The sequence below is a fragment of the Pseudophryne corroboree genome, chromosome 6 (genome assembly GCF_028390025.1).
Source record: "Pseudophryne corroboree isolate aPseCor3 chromosome 6, aPseCor3.hap2, whole genome shotgun sequence".
In the NCBI taxonomy this organism is placed as follows: Eukaryota; Metazoa; Chordata; class Amphibia; order Anura; family Myobatrachidae; genus Pseudophryne; species Pseudophryne corroboree.
In genome coordinates this window covers 801253387-801277642 of record NC_086449.1, presented here as the reverse complement: position 1 = coordinate 801277642, position 24256 = coordinate 801253387, and the positions used below count along the sequence as shown (strand labels likewise).

Sequence of the window (24256 nt, the reverse complement as noted above, 5' to 3'; positions counted from 1 at the left end):
AGGAGACATTATTAATATTTTTAAATACATTAAGGGACAATACAAGGATTTATCAAACGATTTGTTTATCAAAAACATACTACATAGGACACGAGGACATTCCCTGAGGTTAAAGAAAAAAAAATCCATACACAACAGAGAAAAGGGTTCTTCACAGTAAGAGCAGTAAGGATTTCGAATTCTCTGCCAGAGAAGGTAGTAATGGTGGACTCAATCAATAAGTTTAATAATGGATTAGATAAATTCCTAGCGGAATTTTTAATTAATATTAAAAAAATAATAATTATAATTATAATAACAGGTTGAACTCGATGGACATTTGTCTTTTTTCAACCTCAACAACTATGTAACTATGGATATGAGCATGTGGGCTGCTATATCACTAATACAACACCTAAATAGGTCCCCAAAACGGGCGGCACTGCACTGCATATACAGAGCGCTAGACCCTACAGGCTTTAATCGCCTTTATATGTATTTGACCCCGTCCATGGATAGATTTCATAATGCCTTGCGGATGAAGGAAAAGGGAACACATTTTCTCTATCGTCCTAAGTGGATGCTGGGGTTCCTGAAAGGACCATGGGGAATAGCGGCTCCGCAGGAGACAGGGCACAAAAAAGTAAAGCTTTACTAGGTCAGGTGGTGTGCACTGGCTCCTCCCCCTATGACCCTCCTCCAGACTCCAGTTAGATTTTGTGCCCGAACGAGAAGGGTGCAATCTAGGTGGCTCTCCTAAAGAGCTGCTTAGAGAAAGTTTAGTTTAGGTTTTTTTTTTTTTTCTTTACAGTGAGTCCTGCTGGCAACAGGATCACTGCAACGTGGGACTTAGGGGGAAAGTAGTAAACTCACCTGCATGCAGAGTGGATTTGCTGCTTGGCTACTGGACACCATTAGCTCCAGAGGGATCGAACACAGGCCCAGCCGTGGAGTCCGGTCCCGGAGCCGCGCCGCCGACCCCCTTGCAGATGCTGAAGCGTGAAGAGGTCCGGAAACCGGCGGCTGAAGACTCCTCAGTCTTCATAAGGTAGCGCACAGCACTGCAGCTGTGCGCCATTTTCCTCTCAGCACACTTCACTGGGCAGTCACTGAGGGTGCAGAGCGCTGGGGGGGGGCGCTCTGAGAGGCAAATATAAACCTTATACAAGGCTAAAAATACCTCACATATAGCCCATAGGGGCTATATGGAGATATTTAACCCCTGCCTGACTGGAAAAATAGCGGGAGAAGAACCCGCCGAAAAAGGGGCGGGGCCTATCTCCTCAGCACACGGCACCATTTTCTGTCACAGCTCCGCTGGTCAGAACGGCTCCCAGGTCTCTCCCCTGCACTGCACTACAGAAACAGGGTAAAACAGAGAGGGGGGGCACATTAATGGCTATATATATATATATTAAAGCAGCTATAAGGGAGCACTTAATATAAGGATATCCCTTGTATATATAGCGCTTTGTGGTGTGTGCTGGCAGACTCTCCCTCTGTCTCCCCAAAAGGGCTAGTGGGTCCTGTCTTCATTAGAGCATTCCCTGTGAGTTTGCGGTGTGTGTCGGTACGTGGTGTCGACATGTATGAGGACGATATTGGTGTGGAGGCGGAGCAATTGCCAAATATGCAGATGTCACCCCCCAGGGGGTCGACACCAGAATGGATGCCTTTATTTGTGGAATTACGTGATGGTTTATCTTCCCTTAAACAGTCAGTTGAGGACATGAGGCGGCCGGACAATCAATTAATGCCTGTCCAGGCGCCTCAAACACCGTCAGGGGCTGTAAAACGCCCTTTGCCTCAGTCGGTCGACACAGACCCAGACACGGGCACTGATTCCAGTGACGACGGTAGAAATTCAAACGTATTTTCCAGTAGGGCCACACGTTATATGATTTTGGCAATAAAGGAGACGTTACATTTAGCTGATACTACAGATACCGTAAAACAGGGTATTATGTATGGTGTGAAAAAACTACAAACAGTTTTTCCTGAATCAGAAGAATTAAATGACGTGTGTGATGAAGCGTGGGTTGCTCCTGATAAAAAGTTGATAATTTCAAAAAAGTTATTGGCATTATACCCTTTCCCGCCAGAGGTTAGGGCGCGCTGGGAAACACCCCCTAAGGTGGACAAGGCGCTCACACGCTTATCCAAACAAGTGGCGTTACCCTCTCCTGAGACGGCCGCACTTAAGGATCCATCAGATAGAAAGATGGAAGTTATTCAAAAGAATATATACACACATGCAGGTGTTATACTACGACCAGCTATAGCAACTGCCTGGATGTGCAGTGCTGGAGTAGTTTGGTCAGAATCCCTGATTGAAAATATTGATACCCTAGATAGGGACAATGTTTTACTGTCGTTAGAACAAATAAAGGATGCATTTATCTATATGCGTGATGCACAGAGGGATATTTGCACACTGGCATCTCGGGTGAGTGCTATGTCCATTTCAGCCAGAAGAGCCTTATGGACACGACAGTGGACAGGCGATGCGGATTCAAAACGTCACATGGAGGTTTTGCCGTATAAAGGGGAGGAGTTATTTGGAGTTGGTCTATCAGACTTGGTGGCCACGGCTACTGCCGGGAAATCCACTTTTTTACCTCAAGTCACTCCCCAACAGAGAAAGGCACCGACCTTTCAACCGCAGCCTTTTCGCTCCTACAAAAATAAGAGAGCAAAGGGCTTGTCGTACCTGCCACGAGGCAGAGGAAGAGGGAAGAGACACCAACAGGCAGCTCCTTCCCAGGAACAGAAGCCCTCCCCGGCTCCTGCAAAAACCTCAGCATGACGCTGGGGCCTCTCAAGCGGACTCGGGGACAGTGGGGGGCCGTCTCAAAAATTACAGCGCGCAGTGGGCTCACTCGCAGGTAGACCCCTGGATCCTGCAGATAATATCTCAGGGGTACAGGTTGGAATTAGAGACGGATCCTCCTCATCGTTCCCTGAAGTCTGCCTTACCAACCGTCTCTTCCGAAAGGGAGAGGGTGTTGGAAGCCATTCACAAGCTGTACGCTCAGCAGGTGATAGTCAAAGTACCCCTATTACAACAAGGAAAGGGGTATTATTCCACTCTATTTGTGGTACCGAAGCCGGATGGCTCGGTAAGGCCTATTCTAAATCTGAAGTCCTTGAACCTCTACATAAAAAAGTTCAAGTTCAAGATGGAGTCACTCAGAGCAGTGATAGCGAACCTGGAAGAAGGGGACTTTATGGTATCCTTGGACATCAAGGATGCGTATCTACACGTTCCGATTTACCCCGCACACCAGGGGTACCTCAGGTTCATTGTTCAAAACTGTCACTATCAGTTTCAGACGCTGCCGTTCGGATTGTCCACGGCGCCTCGGGTCTTTACCAAGGTAATGGCCGAGATGATGATTCTTCTTCGAAGAAAAGGCGTATTAGTTATCCCATACTTGGACGATCTCCTAATAAGGGCAAGGTCCAGAGAACAGCTGGAGACAGCTTTAGCACTATCTCAAGAGGTGCTAAAACAACACGGGTGGATTCTGAATATTCCAAAATCCCATTTAATCCCGACAACTCGTCTGCTGTTCCTAGGAATGATTCTGGACACGGTTCAGAAAAAGGTTTTCCTTCCAGAGGAAAAAGCCAAGGAGTTATCCGATCTGGTCAGGAACCTCCTAAAACCAGGAAAAGTGTCAGTACATCAATGCACAAGAGTCCTGGGAAAAATGGTGGCTTCTTACGAAGCAATTCCATTCGGCAGATTCCATGCAAGAATATTCCAAAGGGATCTGTTGGACAAATGGTCAGGGTCGCATCTGCAGATGCACCTGCGAATAACCCTGTCACCAAAGACAAGGGTGTCACTTCTGTGGTGGTTGCAGAAGGCTCACCTATTAGAAGGCCGCAGATTCGGCATTCAGGATTGGATCCTGGTGACCACGGACGCCAGCCTGAGAGGCTGGGGAGCAGTCACACAAGGAAGAAACTTCCAGGGAGTATGGACGAGTCTGGAAAAGTCTCTTCACATAAACATTCTGGAACTAAGAGCAATCTACAATGCTCTAAGCCAGGCGGAACTTCTCCTGCAAGGAAAGCCGGTGTTGATTCAGTCGGACAACATCACGGCGGTCGCCCATGTAAACAGGCAGGGCGGCACAAGAAGCAGGAGTGCAATGGCAGAAGCTGCCAAGATTCTTCGCTGGGCGGAGAATCACGTGATAGCACTGTCAGCAGTGTTCATCCCGGGCGTGGACAACTGGGAAGCAGACTTCCTCAGCAGACACGATCTTCATCCGGGAGAGTGGGGTCTACATCCAGAAGTCTTCAACATGTTAATAGACCGTTGGGAAAGACCAATTGTAGACATGATGGCGTCTCGCCTCAACAAGAAACTGGACAAATATTGCGCCAGGTCAAGAGATCCACAGGCAATAGCTGTGGACGCACTGGTAACTCCTTGGGTGTACCAGTCAGTGTATGTGTTTCCTCCTCTGCCGCTCATACCAAAGGTATTGAAGATCATACGGCAAAGAAGAGTAAGAACAATACTAGTGGTTCCGGATTGGCCGAGAAGGACTTGGTATCCGGAACTTCAAGAGATGCTCACGGACGAACCGTGGCCTCTACCTCTGAGAAGGGACCTGCTACAGCAGGGTCCCTGTCTTTTTCAAGACTTACCGCGGCTGCGTTTGACGGCATGGCGGTTGAACGCCAGATCCTAAAAGGGAAAGGCATTCCAGAAGAAGTCATTCCTACCTTGATTAAGGCACGGAAGGAAGTCACCGTGAAACATTATCACCGCATTTGGCGAAAATATGTAGCGTGGTGCGAGGATCGGAGGGTTCCGACGGAGGAATTCCAACTGGGTCGTTTCCTACATTTCCTGCAATCAGGATTATCTATGGGTCTCAAATTGGGATCCATTAAGGTTCAAATTTCGGCCCTGTCAATATTCTTCCAAAAAGAATTGGCCTCTGTCCCTGAGGTCCAGACTTTTGTCAAGGGAGTACTGCATATACAGCCTCCTGTGGTGCCTCCGGTGGCACCGTGGGATCTAAATGTAGTTTTAGATTTCCTCAAATCCCATTGGTTTGAACCATTGAAAAAGGTGGATTTGAAATATCTCACATTGAAAGTGACTATGTTACTAGCCCTGGCCTCTGCCAGGAGAGTATCTGAATTGGCGGCTTTATCTTATAAAAGTCCTTATCTAATCTTCCATTCGGATAGGGCAGAACTGCGGACTCGTCCGCATTTTCTCCCTAAAGTGGTATCAGCATTTCATCTGAACCAACCTATTGTGGTGCCTGCGGCCACTAGCGACTTGGAGGACTCCAAGTTGTTGGACGTTGTCAGAGCCTTAAAAAATATACATTGCAAGGACGGCTGGAGTCAGAAAATCTGACTCGCTGTTTATATTGTATGCACCCAACAAGTTGGGCGCACCTGCTTTTAAGCAGTCGATTGCTCGTTGGATTTGTAACACAATTCAACTTGCACATTCTGTGGCAGGCCTGCCACAGCCTAAAACTGTAAAAGCCCACTCCACAAGGAAGGTGGGCTCATCTTGGGCGGCTGCCCGAGGGGTCTCGGCATTACAACTCTGCCGAGCAGCTACGTGGTCGGGGAAGAACACGTTTGTAAAATTTTACAAATTTGATACCCTGGCAAAGGAGGACCTGGAGTTCTCTCATTCGGTGCTGCAGAGTCATCCGCACTCTCCCGCCCGTTTGGGAGCTTTGGTATAATCCCCATGGTCCTTTCAGGAACCCCAGCATCCACTTAGGACGATAGAGAAAATAAGAATTTACTTACCGATAATTCTATTTCTCGGAGTCCGTAGTGGATGCTGGGCGCCCATCCCAAGTGCGGATTATCTGCAATACTTGTACATAGTTATTGTTAACTAATTCGGGTTATTGTTAAGGAGCCATCTTTAAGAGGCCCTTTCTGTTGTCATACTGTTAACTGGGTTTAGATCACAAGTTGTACGGTGTGATTGGTGTGGCTGGTATGAGTCTTACCCGGGATTCAAAATGCCTCCCTTATTGTGTATGCTCGTCCGGGCACAGTACCTAACTGGAGTCTGGAGGAGGGTCATAGGGGGAGGAGCCAGTGCACACCACCTGACCTAGTAAAGCTTTACTTTTTTGTGCCCTGTCTCCTGCGGAGCCGCTATTCCCCATGGTCCTTTCAGGAACCCCAGCATCCACTACGGACTCCGAGAAATAGAATTATCGGTAAGTAAATTCTTATTTTACTTATTACTTGGAAGAGACCCTCTGTCCTTACTGTGAAATCCTTGCTAATCTTCTGGCACGTTGTTTGACTAGAGGGGCGCTATCCAAAGCTTACGCTAGGCAAACATGCCTTAAGCCGGCTGTCTCACTGCCATGGTTACCAGGGAGAAACCTGCGCCCCGCTCGGGACAGGAGAGAAATGTAACATACATGTGTTAGTATTGACGCATGCATGAGAATGTCCGCACACTCTGTGCATAGCTGTGCTCTTTTTAATCCACTTGAAGGGAATGCAAAGTTTCAGATAATTACTGGGATCCTAGCTCTGCACTAGATAATACGGGCTTCCACTAAAGTTCATTGGGGAGGTTAGGATGTTATAAGCCGGTTTATTTTCCATTAAGCAAGCGAATGGTTAAAACGGTCATACAGTACTTTTATTGTGTTCTTTGGGAAGAATACAGATGCCTTTTATTTTTCGCCTAACATGAGGTGGTGCCCTCCTCTGTAAAGAGAGGTAATAGTTCATTTGTACAAGCTGAAGCTGTTCTTCAGCCTGAGAATCCAGGGCTTTTGTCTTGTGGAACACACCTGTCTGTGGAATAAAGGCTGGCGGTTTCATACAGCCAGCGCTCGCCCGAGCACTTGTGTTTAAATTGCAGCTTGCAGAATAATGTATACACTGATTGTGTCGTTCTGTGTCACGTGATCCAAGCTACCTGGCATAATGCACTTATTGTATACATGTTTGTAAAGAGATCATGTATACTCTTTCTTTGCCCGGCTACTCTACAGATGTCAGAAGCTGTTCAATCCGCCTGAAGGCTGCATTGCTCTCCAACTGCTATACAGTATGTGACCCACCTGCTGCGCCCCCTGGGAATAATGGCTGCAAACAGTTTTTAAGAGATCTACTTTAAATTTGCTGCACTGGGGTGAGAGAGTGGAGGACCAATGAGAAGCTGCAGTCTCCACAATTGCAGCAGATGATTGGTCCTCCTTCTCGCAACCCCTCCGCGATACGTCACATATCTAAATTGGGTGTTTCGGTACCGTATGGAGTTTCATTTATTTTGGTATCTGGTCTCTAGGTCGACCACTATTGGTCGACAGTAACTAGGTCGACAGGGTTTCTAGGTGGACAGGGTCTCTAGGTCGACATGTTCTAGGTCGACAGGCCAAAAGGTCAACATAAGTTTTTCACAATTTTTTTCTTTTCTTTTTTTTTACTTTTTCGTACTTAACGATCCACGTGGACTACGATTGGGAATAAATGCACAAAAAAACAGAATTGAGTGATGTAAACTGCGCGCTAAGGCTGCCCAAAACCTGATTATCCAAATAAAGTGTCTCTCCAAACACTTCAAAGCAATAATGATACAAACAAATGAAGGATAAATAAAGTGAGTGGGCGCCTAAGTAGGGTGAGATAAACAATAATATATCAATACATTCCTTTTGGTTTGGTCAAAGGCCTCTTCATAGGTTCATTCCCCTTTTGACAGCTTTGGCACAAGGACTGACACATTGCCTTGAGAAAGACCCAGAGCACTTGGGTCGAAACGCGTCGGATAATTATCTGGACCCCCAGGTCACGGTTGAGAATTTGGACTGCAGTACCTGTTGCCCGAGGGCGATCCCAGACTGTCAACCCGGGAAGACTCTCTGGTGATCATTTACCAACACGCCTGTTTGAGAGCTGCTTCACACCAGTTCTCCACGAACTCTGGTAATTGTGCTGTTTGAACTATCTATACCGGAACTTGGGGACTTTGCTTCTAATTTGTCTTTGTTTGAATTTGTTTCATGTGTATGTCAGTGTATTAAATTAATTGTACTACACATGATGTATCTTTGATTTTTTTCTCCTACATGGTGAGAATTTCATCTGTCAAAAGGGGAATGAACCTATGAAGAGGCCTTTGACCAAACCAAAAGGAATGTATTGATATATTATTGTTTCTCTCACCCTACTTAGGCGCCCACTCACTTTATTTATCCTTCATTTGTCTGTACGATTGGGAATAGTAACTTGTGCCCAGCGCAGCGGTAGCAGAGCGAGGCAACTTGCCTGAAGCATGGCGAGCAAACACGGTGCACTAATTGGGGTTTCCGGTCACTGTACGGAGAAAACGACACCGCCCCCAAAAAAACCCAAAACCTCATGTCGACCTTTCGACCTACAACATGTAGACCTAGAAACACTGTTGACCGATAGTGATCGACCTAGACGCTGTCGACTTAAGTGTGGTCGTCCCTCCATACCACACCCCGAGTACCTCCCAAGTACCCTAAAACCTAAATAACATATACTAACAGTAATAAAAAAAGATATTGAGTTATATTTTTATTTGCTGGCACATGTAACATGTAAGCTGTGCAGACTGGCGGAGAGTATTGTAGGACCCTGAATCAATGTAAAACCTTTCACGAGAGACCTGTGTTAAATGCTGCATCCCAGGCCTGGTCCCTAGTGGGCCTTTGAATGTAGCATTAGTACAGAGTAACCCAGTCTGGTTCTGTTCTGTTCCCGTCACATTATAACGCACCAGCACTGATATCAGTGCGCACAAAGCTGGATCAAGATCAGTATCCTCTCTGTCCCCACCCAAAGTTCTCCCCGCCAGTCTGCACCGCTTACATCTGTGAAGCTGACCGCAGTGATTGTCTGCGTACATTAGATGAGATCCAAGCCACTGATATTAAAATCTGATAATGAAATGAGATCATTGGCTGCGGATCTAGCTCTTGATTCCAAATACAGTAAATTAAGGTTGTGAATATGGTGCTTGATAAAGAATATAGCCACAAGACAGTACTCAGTTCCCAGGGACATGTCAGTACTAGGTACTGCTGCTGTCTCCAGGCTGGATAAACTTATTAATGGTAGCCAAAGTCCTGACACAGGTATATACGTTAAACATTGGTACTCCCAGCCAGTGGAGCAGTGTCACAAGGTTGCTGTTTATTGTTGCTGTACTGTTGGCTTAGACAACAAGTGGCTTTCCAGTTGTGGGGAAACTACAAGTCCCAGCATGTTTTGATTGGTAGGGCATAATAGTTGGAGAGGTGGCTCGTCTGCCTCAGGTGCAGCATATAATCCCCAGGAACAGCAGAACCAGTAGGATTTAGCTCTCCGAGCCCAAGATCACTCAGCTGGCTTTAATTTGGGATATTACACATCAGTTGGCAAAGCGATAAATATTCTGTTTTTATTGTAAATAATACACCGCTTTTCAGAATGTCTCTCGGTTGGAATTACAGCAAAAGAAACAATAGGTTGGAGATCTGCTTTGTCGGAGTGCAGTGTCCCCTTCTCTGTATTAACTGATTTGGAGAGAATTAAGTGGTATTTCTACAGACAAGGTGAAAGCTACATTAGTGAATGAAGACAGAGGAGAATAGTGTGCAGTATATGGAATTTTGAAGATATTGTATATTATTTATGTATTACACTAATGGAGGGAAAACTCTACTTGCTATAACGTTAACCTGTTATATGTCTAGCTGAAGTTTTTAGCACGTGGGGTTGTTAGCACGTTGCCATGAGTTACTGCAAGTTTTGCATCCATTGCAGTGTAGACAGTGTTGTCATGTGAATTTTATACAATTATGTATCTATATACACAATGTAAAAAAAATTGTTTCCCTTAGCAACCACTAATCTGCTGCCTATCACTTTATAGAATGTATTAGACACATGTAAGTTAGAAACTGGTTGCTAAGGGCAACTACTCCCCTTGTCCTCTTTAGAAGGTTAGTTACAGCCCCCCTGTACAATTGGGTGTGGTTCATCAAATCGACAGTGTCTAGGTCGACAATGTTTAGGTCGACCACTATAGGTCGACAGTCACTAGGTCGACATGGATGGAAGGTCGACAGGGTTTCTAGGTCGACATGTGCTAGGTCGACAGGTCTAAAGGTCGACATGAGGATTTTTTTTATTGTGTGTCGTTTTCTTCGTAGAGTGACTGGGATCCCAAATTAGTGCACCGCGTTCGCTCGCCATGCTTCGGGCATGGTGCCTTCGCTCCACTACCGCTTCGCTCGGCACACTTTACCGTTCCAATCGTAGTCCACGTGGATCGTTAAGTATGAAAAATTTCAAAAAAAGAAAAAAAATGTGAAAAACTCATGTCGACCTTTAGACCTGTCGACCTAGCACATGTCGACCTAGAAACCCTGTCGACCTTCCATCCATGTCGACCTAGTGACTGACGACCTATAGTGGTCGACCTAAACATTGTCGACCTAGACACTGTCGATCTTCAGACCGGATCCCGTACAATTATGTATATACACAATATAAAAAAAATTGTTTCCCTTAGCAACCACTAATCTGCTGCCTATCACTTTATAGAATGTATTAGACAAATGTAAGTTAGAAACTGGTTGCTATGGGCAACTACTCCACTAGTCCTCTTTAGAAGGTCAGTTACAGCCCCCCTCAATATTTATGCAATTCCATAGACCTGTATTTGTAACATCCAGGGTGCCGTAGTTGCTCTAGATTCAAGATGAGTTGTCCTGTCCCACTTAGCCGGTGACATTCCTAGCAGAATATCTGATGATACAAAACGGGGAGAGCCCCAAAATCAGATGCTGCCTTATTTGTGAGGCCCTTCAGGCAGTACTGACTCTTCTAACCGACTTTGTACTATGGGAACTCCGTCCCTGCTGCGTAAACTATCAGCCCATGACAGGTATACCGGGAAAGTGCTGACTGGAATTCTCGTTCCTTCTTACAGATATTGATGAGTGTCTGGTGAACAACGGGGGCTGCGACCATTTCTGCCGCAATACCGTCGGGAGCTTCGAATGCAGCTGCCAGAAGGGTTACAAGTTACTGACCGATGAGCGCACCTGCCAAGGTAAATGGATATCCCACAGACCTGCCCGTGCTCTTCACTCATAACTGCATTACTCTCACTGTGCGGTCATAGGGAATATTAGTGTTACTGCACACTGCTGTTATATTCATCTTGTGTTCCTTGGGGGTCATTCTGAGATGATCGTAACTGTGCTAAATTTAGCACAGCTACGATCATCCACACTGACATGTGGGGGGACGCCCAGCACAGGTCTGTCCCGCCCCGCATGTCAGTGCCGCCGCCCCCCCCCCCCCTTCCCCGCAGAAGTGCAAAGGCATCGCACAGCGACAATGCCTTTGCACTTCAAGAGTAGCTCCCGACCAGCGCAGCTTTAGCGTGCTGGCCGGGAGCTACTCATCGCTCCCTGGCCCGCAGCGGCTGCGTGTGACGACACGCAGGCTCTGCGGCCTGCCCCCCATTCAGTAGGGCCACGCCTGCATTGGCCGGACCGCAAACGCGAAACGGCGGGCAAACGCAGCCCCCCCCCCCCCCCCCCCCCTTCCCCTCTTCTAGCGACCGCCTCTGCCTGTCAATCAGGCAGAGGCGATCGTAGAGGCCCGAGGGTCCTCGGCCGTCTGGCATGTGCTGGCGCACTGCGGCGCCGACGCATGCGCAGTTCTGACCCGATCGCACCGCTGCAATAAACTGCAGCGTGCAATCGGGTCAGAATGACCCCCGATGTGTCTAGTATTGTCTGCGTGTAGCGTTAGCCGTGTTCCTATTGAAGATGAGACTGATAAGTTCCCCCATCATCTGCTCACAGAGAACCTCAATGATCAATCGCACTGGATGTGCACTGCAAATCGCTTATTTCTCTTACGTCCTAGAGGATGCTGGGGACTCCGTAAGGACCATGGGGATAGACGGGCTCCGCAGGAGACATGGGCACTTTAAGAAAGACTTTAGGTTTGGGTGTGCACTGGCTCCTCCCTCTATGCCCCTCCTCCAGACCTCAGTTTACTACTGTGCCCAGAGGAGACTGGGTGCATTTCAGGGAGCTCCCCTGAGTTTCCTGAGAGAAAGTCTATTTGTTAGGTTTTTTATTTTCAGGGAGCTCTGCTGGCAACAGACTCCCTGCATCGAGGGACTGAGGGGAGAGAAGCAGACCTACTTCTTAAGAGTTCAAGGGCTCTGCTTCTTAGGCTACTGGACACCATTAGCTCCAGAGGGAGTCGGAAAACACTGGTCTCACCCTGGAGTTCGTCCCGGAGCCGCGCCTCCGTCCTCCTCACAGAGCCGGAAGATAGAAGCCGGGTGAGTATGAGAAGAAGACTTCAAAAGCGGCAGAAGACTTCAGATCTTCACTGAGGTAACGCACAGCGGTAGTGCTGTGCGCCATTGCTCCCACACACCTCACACACGGCAGTCACTGTAAGGGTGCAGGGCGCAGGGGGGGGGGGTGCGCCCTGGGAAGCATTATATCCTCATTTTCTGGCAAAATGAAGTATATACAGCTAGGCACTGTATATATAAAGAGCCCCCGCCAGTTTTTTCATTATGTGAGCGGGACCGAAGCCCGCCACTCAGGGGGCGGGGCTTCTCCCTCAGCACTCACCAGCGCCGTTTTCTCCACAGCACAAACTGAGAGAAAGCTCCCCGGACTCTCCCCTGCTTACCACAGTGAAAGAGGGTTTTGAAGAAGGTGGGGGGGGGGGCACATAATTGGGCGCAAATACATGATTACAGCGCTATCTTGGATAAACATACTGGGGTTTTTTCTTGGTCATTAGCGCTGGGTGTGTGCTGGCATACTCTCTCTCTGTCTCTCCAAAGGGCCTTGTGGGGGAACTGTCTCCAGATAAGAGAATTCCCTGAATGTGTGGTGTGTCGGTACGCGTGTGTCGGCATGTCTGAGGTAGAAGGCTTTCCTAGTGAGGAGGTGGAGCAAATAAATATAGTGTCTCCTTCGGCAACACTGACACCTGACTGGGTGGATATGTGGAATGTGTTAAGTGCTAATGTAAATTTATTGCACAAAAGGTTGGACAAAGCGGAGTCCAGAAATTATGCACAGAGTCAGGCTCTGCCTGCCCCTATGTCGCAGGGACTCTCAGGGTCTCAAAAGCGCCCACCATCCAAAATAGTAGACACTAATACCGACACGGATTCTGACTCTAGTGTCGACTACGATGATTCAAAATTATAGCCAAAATTAGCTAAAAGTATTCAATATATGATTATTGAAATAAAGGAGGTTTTGCATATCACAGAGGAACCCCCGGTCCCTGACACGTGGGTACACGGGTATTAGGAAAAGAAACCTGAGGTAACAATTACTCCTTCTAATGAGCTGAATGAGTTATTGGAAAATAGGAATCTCCAGACAAGAAACTGCAGATTCCCAAAAGGATTCTTATGACGTATCCCTTCCCAATCAAGGACAGGATACGGTGGGAATCCTCCCCAAGGGTAGACAAAGCGTTGACACGCTTATCCAAAAAAGGTAGCACTGCCACCCCAAGATATACCCTAAGGGATCCTGCTGATCGCAAGCAGGAGGCTACATTAAAGTCCATTTACACATACTCTGGTACCTTACTCAGACCGGCGTTAGCGTCGGCTTGGGTTTGTAGCGCTATAGCAGAGTGGACTGATACCTTAACGACAAAATTGGATACCCTGGATAGGGATACCAATTTTTTAACCCTGGGTCAGATTAAAGATGCTGTCTTACATATGAGGGATGCTCAAAGAGACATTGGCCTACCGGGTTCTAAAGTCAACGCTATGTCCATTTCTGCTAGACGAGTCCTATGGACCCGGCAATGGATAGGTGATGCCGACTCAAAAAGGCATATGTAGGTTTTTACCTCATAAGGGTGAGGAATGGTTTGGGGACGGTCTCTCGGACCTGGTCTCTACGGTTCCGGTATGAATGGTCGACCATGTTATGGTCGACAGTCATTAGGTCGACCACTATTGGTCGACATTGACATGGTCGACATGGACACATGGTCGACACATGAAAGGTCGACATATGAAAAGGTCGACGTGAGTTTTTTAACTTTTTTTGGTGTCGTTTTTTGCGTAAAGTGACTGGGAACCCCAATTAGTGCACCGCGTCCCCTCGCATGGCTCGCTTCGCTCGCCATGCTTCGGGCATGGTGCCTTCGCTCCGCTGCCGCTTCGCTCGGCACACTTTACCGTTCCAATCGTAGTCCATGTGGATCGTAAAGTATGGAAAAGTTCCCCAAAAGAAAAAAAAGTTTAAAAAATCATGTCGACCTTTTCACGTGTCGACCATTTTCATGTCAACCATTTTCATGTGTCGACCATGTCAATGTCGACCAATAGTGGTCGACCTAATGACTGTCGACCATAACATGGTCGACCATGTGAACGGATACCGGTCTCTACAGCTACGGCAGGTAAATACTTTTTTTTTCCTTTTATTCCCTCACAGCCTAAGAAAGCGCCACATTATCAAATGCAGTCCTTTCGCTCAAATACAAACAAGAGAGCACGAGGATCGTCCTGTCTTGCCAGAGGTAGGGGCAGAGGGAGAAAGCTGCCAACCACAGCTATTTCCCAGGAGCAGAAGTCCTCCCCGGCCTCTACAAAATCCACCGCATGACGCTGGGGCTCCGTTGAGAAAGTCCGCACGTTTTCGACTTTTCAGCCACATCTGGGTTCACTCACAGGTGGATCCCGGGACAATAGAAATTGTCTTCCAGAGTTACAAGCTGGAATTCGGAGAGGTGCCCCCTCGCCGGTTTTTCGAATCGGCCCTACCAGCTTCTCCCCCAGAGAGGGAGATAGTTTTAAATGCAATTTAAAAAATGGTGTCTTCAACAGGTGGTGGTAAAAGCTCCCCTGCTACAACAAGGGAGGGCGTATTACTCAAGTCCCGAAACCGGACGGTTCGGTCAGACCCTTTTTTTTAAAAATTAAAATCCTTGAACCTATACTTAAAAGGTTCAAGTTCAAGATGGAATCCCTCAGAGCGGTCATCGCCAGCCTAGAAGGGTGAGGGGGGATTTTATGGTATCCCTGGACATGAAGGATGCACACCTTCATGTTCCCATTTATCCACCTCATCAGGCGTACCTGAGATTTGCGGTGCAGGATTGTCATTACCAATTTCATTACCAAGGTAATGGCAGAAATGATGGTGCTCCTGCGCAGGCAGGGTGTCACATTTATCCCATACTTGGACGATCTCCTTATAAAGGCGAGATCACGAGAGCAATTGTTGAACAGCGTGTCACTTTCACTGAAGGTGTTACAGCAACGCGGCTGGATTCTCAATATCCCGAAGTCACAGTTAGTGCCTACGACCCCTTTGACCTTCTTAGGCATATTTCTGGATATGGACCAGAAAAGGGTTTATCTTCCGATAGAAAAGGCCCAGGAATTCATGACTCTGGTCAGGGAGAGGGTTTTCCGATGGGACCTACTGGACAAGTGGTCCGGGTCACATCTACAGATTCATCGGTTGATTACCCTGTCCCCCAGGGCCAAGGGGTCTCTCCTGTAGTGGTTGCAGAGAGCTCACCTTCTGGAAGGTCGCAGATTCGGCATTCAGGACTGGGTCCTGGTGACCACGGACGCGAGCCTCCGAGGTTGGGAAGCAGTCACACAAGAAAGAAGCTTCCAAGGTCTCTGGTCAAGTCAAGAAACTTGTCTTCACATCAACGTCCTGGAACTGAGGGCCATATACAACGCCCTTCGTCAAGCGGAGACTTTGCTTCGCGACCTACCGGTTCTGGTCCAGTCAGACAATATCACCGCAGTAGCTCATGTAAACCGCCAAGGCGGCACAAGGAGCAGAATGGCAAGGCGGAAGCCACCAGGATTCTTCGCTGGGCGGAAAATCATGTGGGCGCACTGTCAGCAGTGTTCATTCCGGGAGTGGAAAACTGGGAAGCAGACTTCCTCAGCAACCACGATCTACATCCAGGAGAGTGGGGACTTCAACAGGAAGTCTTCGCACAGATTGCAAGTCAATGGGACCTGCCCCAGATAGACATGATGGCATCCTGCCTAGAAACAAAAAACTACAGAAGTGTTGCGCCAGGTCAAGAGCCCTCAGGCGGTGGCAGTGGACGCCCTAGTGACACCGTGGGTGTTCCAGTCGGTCTATGTGTTCCCTCCTGTTCCTCTCATCCTCAAAGTGTTGAGAATAATAAGGAAAAGAGGAGTACAGACAATTCTCATTGTTCCAGATTGGCCGCGAAGGACCTGGTATCCGGATCTTCAGGAAATGCGCATAGAAGATCCGTGGCCTCTTCCTCTAAGACAGGACCTGTTACAACAGGGGCCCTGTCTGTTACAAGACTTACCGCGGCTGCGTTTGACGGCATGGCGGTTGAACGCCGGACCCTAGCGGAAGAGGGCATTCCGGATGAGGTCATTCCTACTCTGATAAAGGCTAGGAAGGACGTGACAGCTAAACATTATCACCGTAAATGGCAGAAGTATGTTTCTTGGTGTGAGGCCAGGAATGCTCCTACGGAAGAATTCCATCTGTGCCGTTTCCTTCACTTCCTACAGACTGGAGTGAATTGGGGCCTAAAATTAGGCTACATTGAGGTTCAGATTTCGGCCCTATCCATTTTCTTTCAGAAGAAATTAGCTTCTCTTCCAAAAGTACAGACTTTTGTGAAAGAAGGGCTGCATATTCAGCCTCCTTTGTACCTTCGAGGGCGCCTTGGGACCTTAACATGCTGTTGCGTTTCCTTAAGTCGCACTGGTTTGAACCACTGCAAACAGTGGAATTAAAATATCTCACGTGGAAAGTGATCATGTGTTAGCCTTGGCCTCGGCTAGGCGAGTATAGGAATTGGCGGCTTTGTCTCATAAAAGCCCTATCTGGTTTTCCATATGGTTAGAGCAGAATTGCGGACCCGTCCTCAATTCTTGCCTAAGGTGATTTCATCTTTTCATATGAACCAACCTATTGTGATGCCTGTGACTACACGTGACTTGGAGGATTCCGGGTCCCTTGATGTGGTCAGGGTTTTGAAGATTTACGTAGCCAGAACGGCTAGAGTTAGAAAAACAGAAGCACTGTTTTGTCTTGTATACAGCCATCAAGGTTGGCGCTCCTGCTTCAAAACAGTCTATTGCTCGCTGGATCTGTGACGCGATTCAGCAGGCTCATTCAACGGCTGGATTGCCGTTACCAAAATCGGTTAAAGCCCATTCCACTAGGAAGGTGGGCTCGTCTTGGGCAGGCTGCCCGAGGGGTCTCGGCACTGCAACTATGCCGAGCTGCTACTTGGTCGGGGTCAAACACCTTTGCAAAGTTCTATAAGTTTGATACCCTGGCTGAGAAGGACCTCATGTTTGCTCAATCGGTGCAGCAGAGTCATCCGCACTCTCCCGCCCGTTTGGGAGCTTTGGTATAATCCCCATGGTCCTTACGGAGTCCCCAGCATCCTCTAGGACGTAAGAGAAAATAAGATTTTAAACCTACCGGTAAATCTTTTTCTCGTAGTCCGTAGAGGATGCTGGGCGCCCGTCCCAAGTGCGGACTACTTCTGCAAGAATTGTATATAGTTTTGCTTACATAAGGGTTATGTTACAGTTTTCATCAGTCTCGAACTGATGCTGTGTTGTTTCATACTGTTAACTGGTTTGTATATCACAAGTTATACGGTGTGAATGGTGTGGGCTGGTATGAATCTTGCCCTTGGATTAACAAAAATCCTTTCCTCGTACTGTCCGTCTCCTCTGGGCACAGTTTCTCTAACTGAGGTCTGGAGGAGGGGCATAGAGGGAGGAGCCAGTGCACACCCAAACCTAAAGTCTTAAAGTGCCCATGTCTCCTGCGGAGCCCGTCTATCCCCATGGTCCTTACGGAGTCCCCAGCATCCTCTACGGACTACGAGAAAAAGATTTACCTGTAGGTTTAAAATCTTATTTTTTGCATCAGAGAGAAGGGCAAAGTGCTCATATAGTAGATCAGTGGTTCTCAAACTCTGTCCTCAGGACCCTAACAGGTCATGTTTTCCAGACCCCCCTCCCCAGTAGGTGCATATTTTAAAGATCCACAGGTGACCTGCAAAACATGTACTGTTTGGGGCCCTGAGGACTGAGTTTGAGAACCACTGTAGTAGGTGCAACTGAAACGTTCAACATATCCTATTAAAACTATGCAATGAGACCAGAACTTCACCGGATTGAAGCCTTTGCAAAGTCGAAGGGTCTTGGAAAGTGAAACTGGCTGAGTGCCCTTCCCTGGCATGGAAATGTAGGCAGTTACGCGACGCATTGAGCACAACGCCACTAAGTAGAGTTTGCCTAGTGGAGGTGGCATGGAAACTATTCTAAATTAGTAGTTGCAAGTGCTAATCCAATTAAGGTAAATCACATTCCATTTTCATGGAATTCTGGTCTTGGGCATCCATAATTGCCTCCATGCCATCTACGTTGTAGACTCAAACTCCATATCATGAAATAAAAAGGGCCTGTTCAGGGCAGCTGAATGTTCCATTACTCACATGTGGGTTATTAATATCTCGTGTGCTCATATGACTATAATAGGAATAAGATCTCCGCTGGCTGACAACCCATTACCGTGCACATAGCCAACTAACATCCGTGGTCCAGCGGAGTTCAACTGGGATGAAACGATGTGTTGTGTCCGGCTATCGATGCTGTACGTCTCTCTGAGTATGAAAGCCGTGACAGATTATGAGTGCAGCGGTGAATAGAAGCCAGGAGAATAAACCAAGACAGGCGATACCCCATTTATCTTCCATGTTTGACAGTGAAATAATATTGTATTTCTTCCTGCAGGCAGTCAGTGCATACAGCAGTCAGGGAGCCCTTTTACAGTTTGCTTTATTTTCTAAATGACTCACTGATTCCACAGCGCACTATATAATGTATTCTATTCTTACCCACCTAGTTGGCACCTCAGTCAATTACAGAGCCAGCACTAGGCATACACAATCTTTGCACTCTTATATACACTGCGGGGTCTCACTTGGTGTCCCATATATAGCTATATATATGTGGCGATGACTTTGTACCTATGGCAGACAACCCAGTGAAAGGCAGAGTACTGGTAAGACACTGACCGAGGTAAAAAAAACAAGGGGTAGTGACATGGGCGTTACTATAGTGGCTGCAATGGGTGCCAGACGGACCCAGAGGCTTAGGAGGGCCTGGAGACAGGTTATATAGTTGCATACCAATTTCCCAGATTTGCTGCTGAGAAAATTGAGTAGGTTCCATCGCCCAGCCTGAATTGTGTGACATTACATTCTCAGTGAGAGGAGTGTGTAGTGGATGTTATAATGGTAAGGGGGCACTGTATTGTGGCAACATTTGTACTGGAGGCCACTATAATGTGGCACAATATGAAATGGAGGCCACTATAATGTGTTATAATATGATTTGCTCATTGTACTGTGGAGATCACTATAATGTTACATAATAAGAATTGGGGCACTGTAATGTGACACAATATGAAATGGAGGCACTATAGTGTGACATCATATGAACTGGGGCACTGTAATGTGACATAATATGAACTGGGGCACTGTAATGTGGCATAATATGGACTGGGTACACTTTGTCATATTGTGAACTGGGGATACTGTGTGGCATAATGGGAACTGGGAATACTGTGTGGCATAATGTGAACTGGGGATACCGTGTGGCATAATGTGAATTGGGGATACTGTGTGGCATAATGTGAATTGGGAGCACTGTGTGGCAGAATGTGTACTGGCACCCCTACAGTGTGACATAATGTAAACTAGGGAACTATGATGGTTCATAAAATAAACTAGGGCACTACTATAGGGCAGAATACACTATGTAGACAAAAGTGATTGGACACTGACAGCAAATAGATCAACAAGATTTTATTGACGTTGGTACTCTGTAGGTCCACCATGTGCTGTGATTACTGCAGACACCCTTCTTGGCAAACTGTCCACAAGTTCCTGGACAACAGTACGTTTTGCCATTCCGCCTTAAGTACAGCGGCCAACTGCGTCACTGAAGAAGATCACTCGTATCGGATCTGTCTTTTTCCTCTTTAACCTAGATTGTGCACGGTTTCCTCCACTGTGCTACAATTTCCTCAGTTTTGCGTGTATGTTCACTTAGTGTTCAGGGTACATGGGAATAGTATTTTGGTGCAGCTAAGTCGCAGAGTCTGTGGCATTCTAAATAGGCCTATTTTGGGATAGGTGTGTATGGACACAGCTGTACCTCACACAATTCAGGGACATTAGAACCCTGCAGTTGTGCTGGGGGAAGTGGCTATATGATTACTGTTGCTTGTTGGGAATAGTCTTATGTGCTATAAGGGGTGCTTGATATTCAGTTTATATCAGGTCGTATACAGATGTGTCCACATACATCTAGCCTCAATACGCCATGCACCGTGAGATGCCCGGCCCGTTACATTGCGACTAGTCACATTGCGTTGTGTCTAAGACACTATTTTGGCAGAAAATCTGACCGATCCTAGCAGAGTTCCACACCGCCATATCCCATGCAACTCTGCCAGCATTGCTCATCTGTTTTAGCAAAAATGCATCTTAGTCACTACACAATGGGGGTCATTCCGAGTTGATCGCACGTAGCAACTTTTTGCTGCCCGTACGATCAACTAGACGCCGCCTATGGGGGAGTGTATTTCTGCATAGCAAGGCTGCGAACACGTGTGCAGCCCTGCTATGCAAAAAAAGTTTCCTGTAAAGGAAGACCAGGGTAAGATTTACTTACCCTGTGCGATCGATCCAGCAATGCAGGTCCCGGAATTGACGTCAGACATCCACCCTCCAAACGCCTGGACACGCCTGCGTTGGACTCACCACTCCCCAAAAACGGTGAGTTGCCGCCTGGTACACCTTCCTCCTGTCAATCTTCTTGCGGTTACCCATGCGACCGCTTTCTTCGGTAGCGGCATCGCTGCCGCCGCCGGCTATCTACGCGCCTGCGCAATATGACCGCCGCGCATGCGCAGTTCCGACCCGATCGCACGGCTGCGAAGAAGCACAGCGTGCGATCGGGTCGGAATGACCCCAATGTGTCTAGGCCGCACCAGAAGACTGTGTTGATTGATATGCGTCACCTGTATATCTGTGTGACTGAGGGCCTGATTCAGTGATGCATGGAATTCCAGAGCCCAAGCGGCGTTGCAATTCCGTCCAGCAAAATGCAAATGCAGCAGGAGGTTTCTATGAAATAGACACCGCCTGCATTGCATTTGCGATCCAAGTGCTGCCTCGGAACACTGGTTGTGACGATTGCAGGTTGGCTAGGCTTCGTAAGATTAGGCTTAACCAACCTGGCCGGTTCCTGGTAGCTTGCAAGGCCAGGAAGTAAGTGAGCAGCCACGCAGGCCCGGAAAACCAGGATGACAGGCCCCCCCATTTCCGGGACCGCTGGGCAGGAACGCCCCTCCTCTCCGCCTCCCAAATGCTGCGACTGGGAGACACATAGCAAGCAGACTTGCAGATGGAGGGCTGCACATATGCAGAACACATCCTGCACATACACAGTCCTCCCACCATCAGAGATGTGCGCTAACCATCGGGAATCGGATGCATCAGAAAACAGCTGCGGCTGCTACATTGTAACACTTCGTATACAGATTCAGAGACTCGGTCGCACACAGATATACAGGTGTCACATATCCGAATAACCAGCACAGTCTCCTGATGCATCCTAGCCGCATTATGACTAAGATGCCTTTTCAGCAAACAACAATACGCCGGACACTAGCAGAGTCTCACTGGACCTGGCGTGCAAGAGGGGGGCGTTTGGCGCAACTGCAGCAGTGACGAATGAGGACACATCTATATGTTTATATATGGGTCAATTAGAAATAGATTACCTAACCAAACCATAGGGCTGACATTCAGGGATTACTGTGTCTACCAGTCTGTCTCTAGCACTACTGCTTGCTCACATCCTGCGAAGCTGGACGTTCACGGAATCCTTAGACTGGCCAAATAAGAGTTTGATTATTCTACGATCCAGACTATATGCCACAGGTATTTCTATGTGTGATTGTTGGACTTGAAACAAAGAAAACCATTCCAAGCTATAATAAGCACTTGGCGTTGAATGAAAATGGGAATCGGAGAAGAGGCTTCGGGAACCTCTAAGCCGCAATTAATGGTCTTTTTGGCGTTGTAGCGCTGGATTCTGTAGCAGTTGTTTGAGTTGCCGAGATGGCTGACACGTTCCCATTTTTATCCCTTTTATGTCTCATTTTATCCCAAGTTTGTTAATCACGCGGACTTCTGCAGGACAGCTTTATGAGATCCAGCAGAGATTATTGGCTTCTGCTTATTCATCCTCCTGCCATGTCTGAGATCTTTCTGCTTTATCAAATCACAATATCCAGAGAATGTGCTAACAACACATGGCTTACGTTCAATGGGCAGTAGAACTTTATTGGGCAATATATTTCATGTAATTTATTACCGGTGTTTGATCATATGGTTCAACCCAATTTCATTTTCCAATTCTCGCTACAAGGACCTGTGCGTCGTTTGAAGGCGTAAAACATATGATTCTAATAGAGGTTACTTTGATTCCATTGTCTTTGTCCAATAAACAAATTATCTGTCCCCAATATGGAACCGTACAGAAGTCAGACATAAAGTATCATTATGGGTTATTAAGTACCGATGCCAGCTTTTGCCCGAAGGTTGCAAGACGCTTTCATGGTTTCATTCTTTCACTTACCATTTTTTATCTTCTACTTATCTGCTTGGCAATAACCTAACAGACTGCTAAGATCCAGCTGATACCTGCTGTTCCTAACTCATGGCAGTCATACCCTGCTCTCCAGTGCTTTACCTCATTGTAATTAGAAATACCTACCTACCCTTATACATTGCTATTCAATATATTTCCCTCTCCCTACCCTTATACATTGCTATTCATCATACCTCCCTATCCCTGCCCTTATACATTGCTATTCATCATACCTCCCTATCCCTGCCCATATACATTGCTATTCATCATACCTCCCTCTCCCTGCCCTAATACATTGCTATTCATCATACCTCCCTATCCCTGCCCTTATATATTGCTATTCATCATACCTCCCTATCCCTGCCCTTATACATTGCTATTTATCATACCTCCCTCACCCTGCCCTAATACATTGCTATTCATCATACCTCCCTCTCCCTGCCCTTATACATTGCTATTCATCATTCCTCCCTCTCCCTATCCTTATATATTGCTATTCATTATAGCTCCCTCTCCCTGCCCTTATACATTATCATTCATCATCCCTTTCTCGCCCCGCCCTTATACATTGCTATTCATCATCATTCTCTCTTCCTGCCCTTATACATTACTATTCATCATACCACCCTCTCCCTGCCCTTATACATTGCTATTCATTATACCTCCCTCTCCCTAAATTTACACATTGCTATTCATTATATCTCCCTCTCCCTACCCTTATTAATTTCTATTCATTATCCCTCCCTCTCCCTGCCCTTATACATTGCTATTCATCATACCCCCTCTCCCTGCCCTTATACATTGCTATTCGTCATACGTCCCTCTCCCTGTCCTTATACATTGCTATTCATCATACCTCCCCCTCCCTGCCCTTATACATTGCTATTCATCATTCCTCCCTCTCCCTGCACTTATACATTGCTATTCATCATTCCTCCCTCTCCCTGCCCTAATACATTGCTATTCATCATCCCTCCCTCTCTCTACCCTTATACATTGCTATTCATTATATCTCCCTCTCCTTGCCCTTATACATTGATATTCATTATACCTCCCTCTCCCTGCACATATGTTGCTATTCATTGTCCATCTTTTTCCGTGCCCTTATGCATTGTTATTCATTATCCCTCCCTCTCCCTGCACTTATACATTTCTATTCATCACCCCTCCCTCTCCCTGCACTTATATATTGCTATTCATTATATCTCCCTCTCCCTGTCTTTATACATTGCTATTCATCATATCTTGCTTTCTCCCTGCCCTTATACATTGCTATTCATCCTCCTTCTCCCTACCCTTATACATTGCTATTCATCATCCCTCCCTCTCCATACCCTTATACATTGCTATTCATCATCCCTCCCTCTTCCTGCCCTTATACATTGCTATTCATCATCCCTCCCTCTTCCTGCCCTTATACATTGCTATTCGTCATACGTCCCTCTCCCTGTCCTTATACATTGCTATTCATCATACCTCCCCCTCCCTGCCCTTATACATTGC

General features: G+C 47.1%; 1 protein-coding gene across 3 annotated transcripts in view; it reads left to right on the top strand.

Moving 5' to 3' along the window:
- SCUBE1 (signal peptide, CUB domain and EGF like domain containing 1) overlaps positions 1–24256 on the top strand; it is a 322235-nt gene that overhangs the window by 195161 nt on the left and 102818 nt on the right. For all 3 annotated transcript variants that reach the window (XM_063928925.1, XM_063928926.1, XM_063928924.1), the window contains one exon: positions 10955–11077. In XM_063928925.1, the coding sequence (XP_063784995.1) occupies positions 10955–11077 (123 nt within the window). The remainder of the gene's footprint in view (positions 1–10954; positions 11078–24256) is intronic.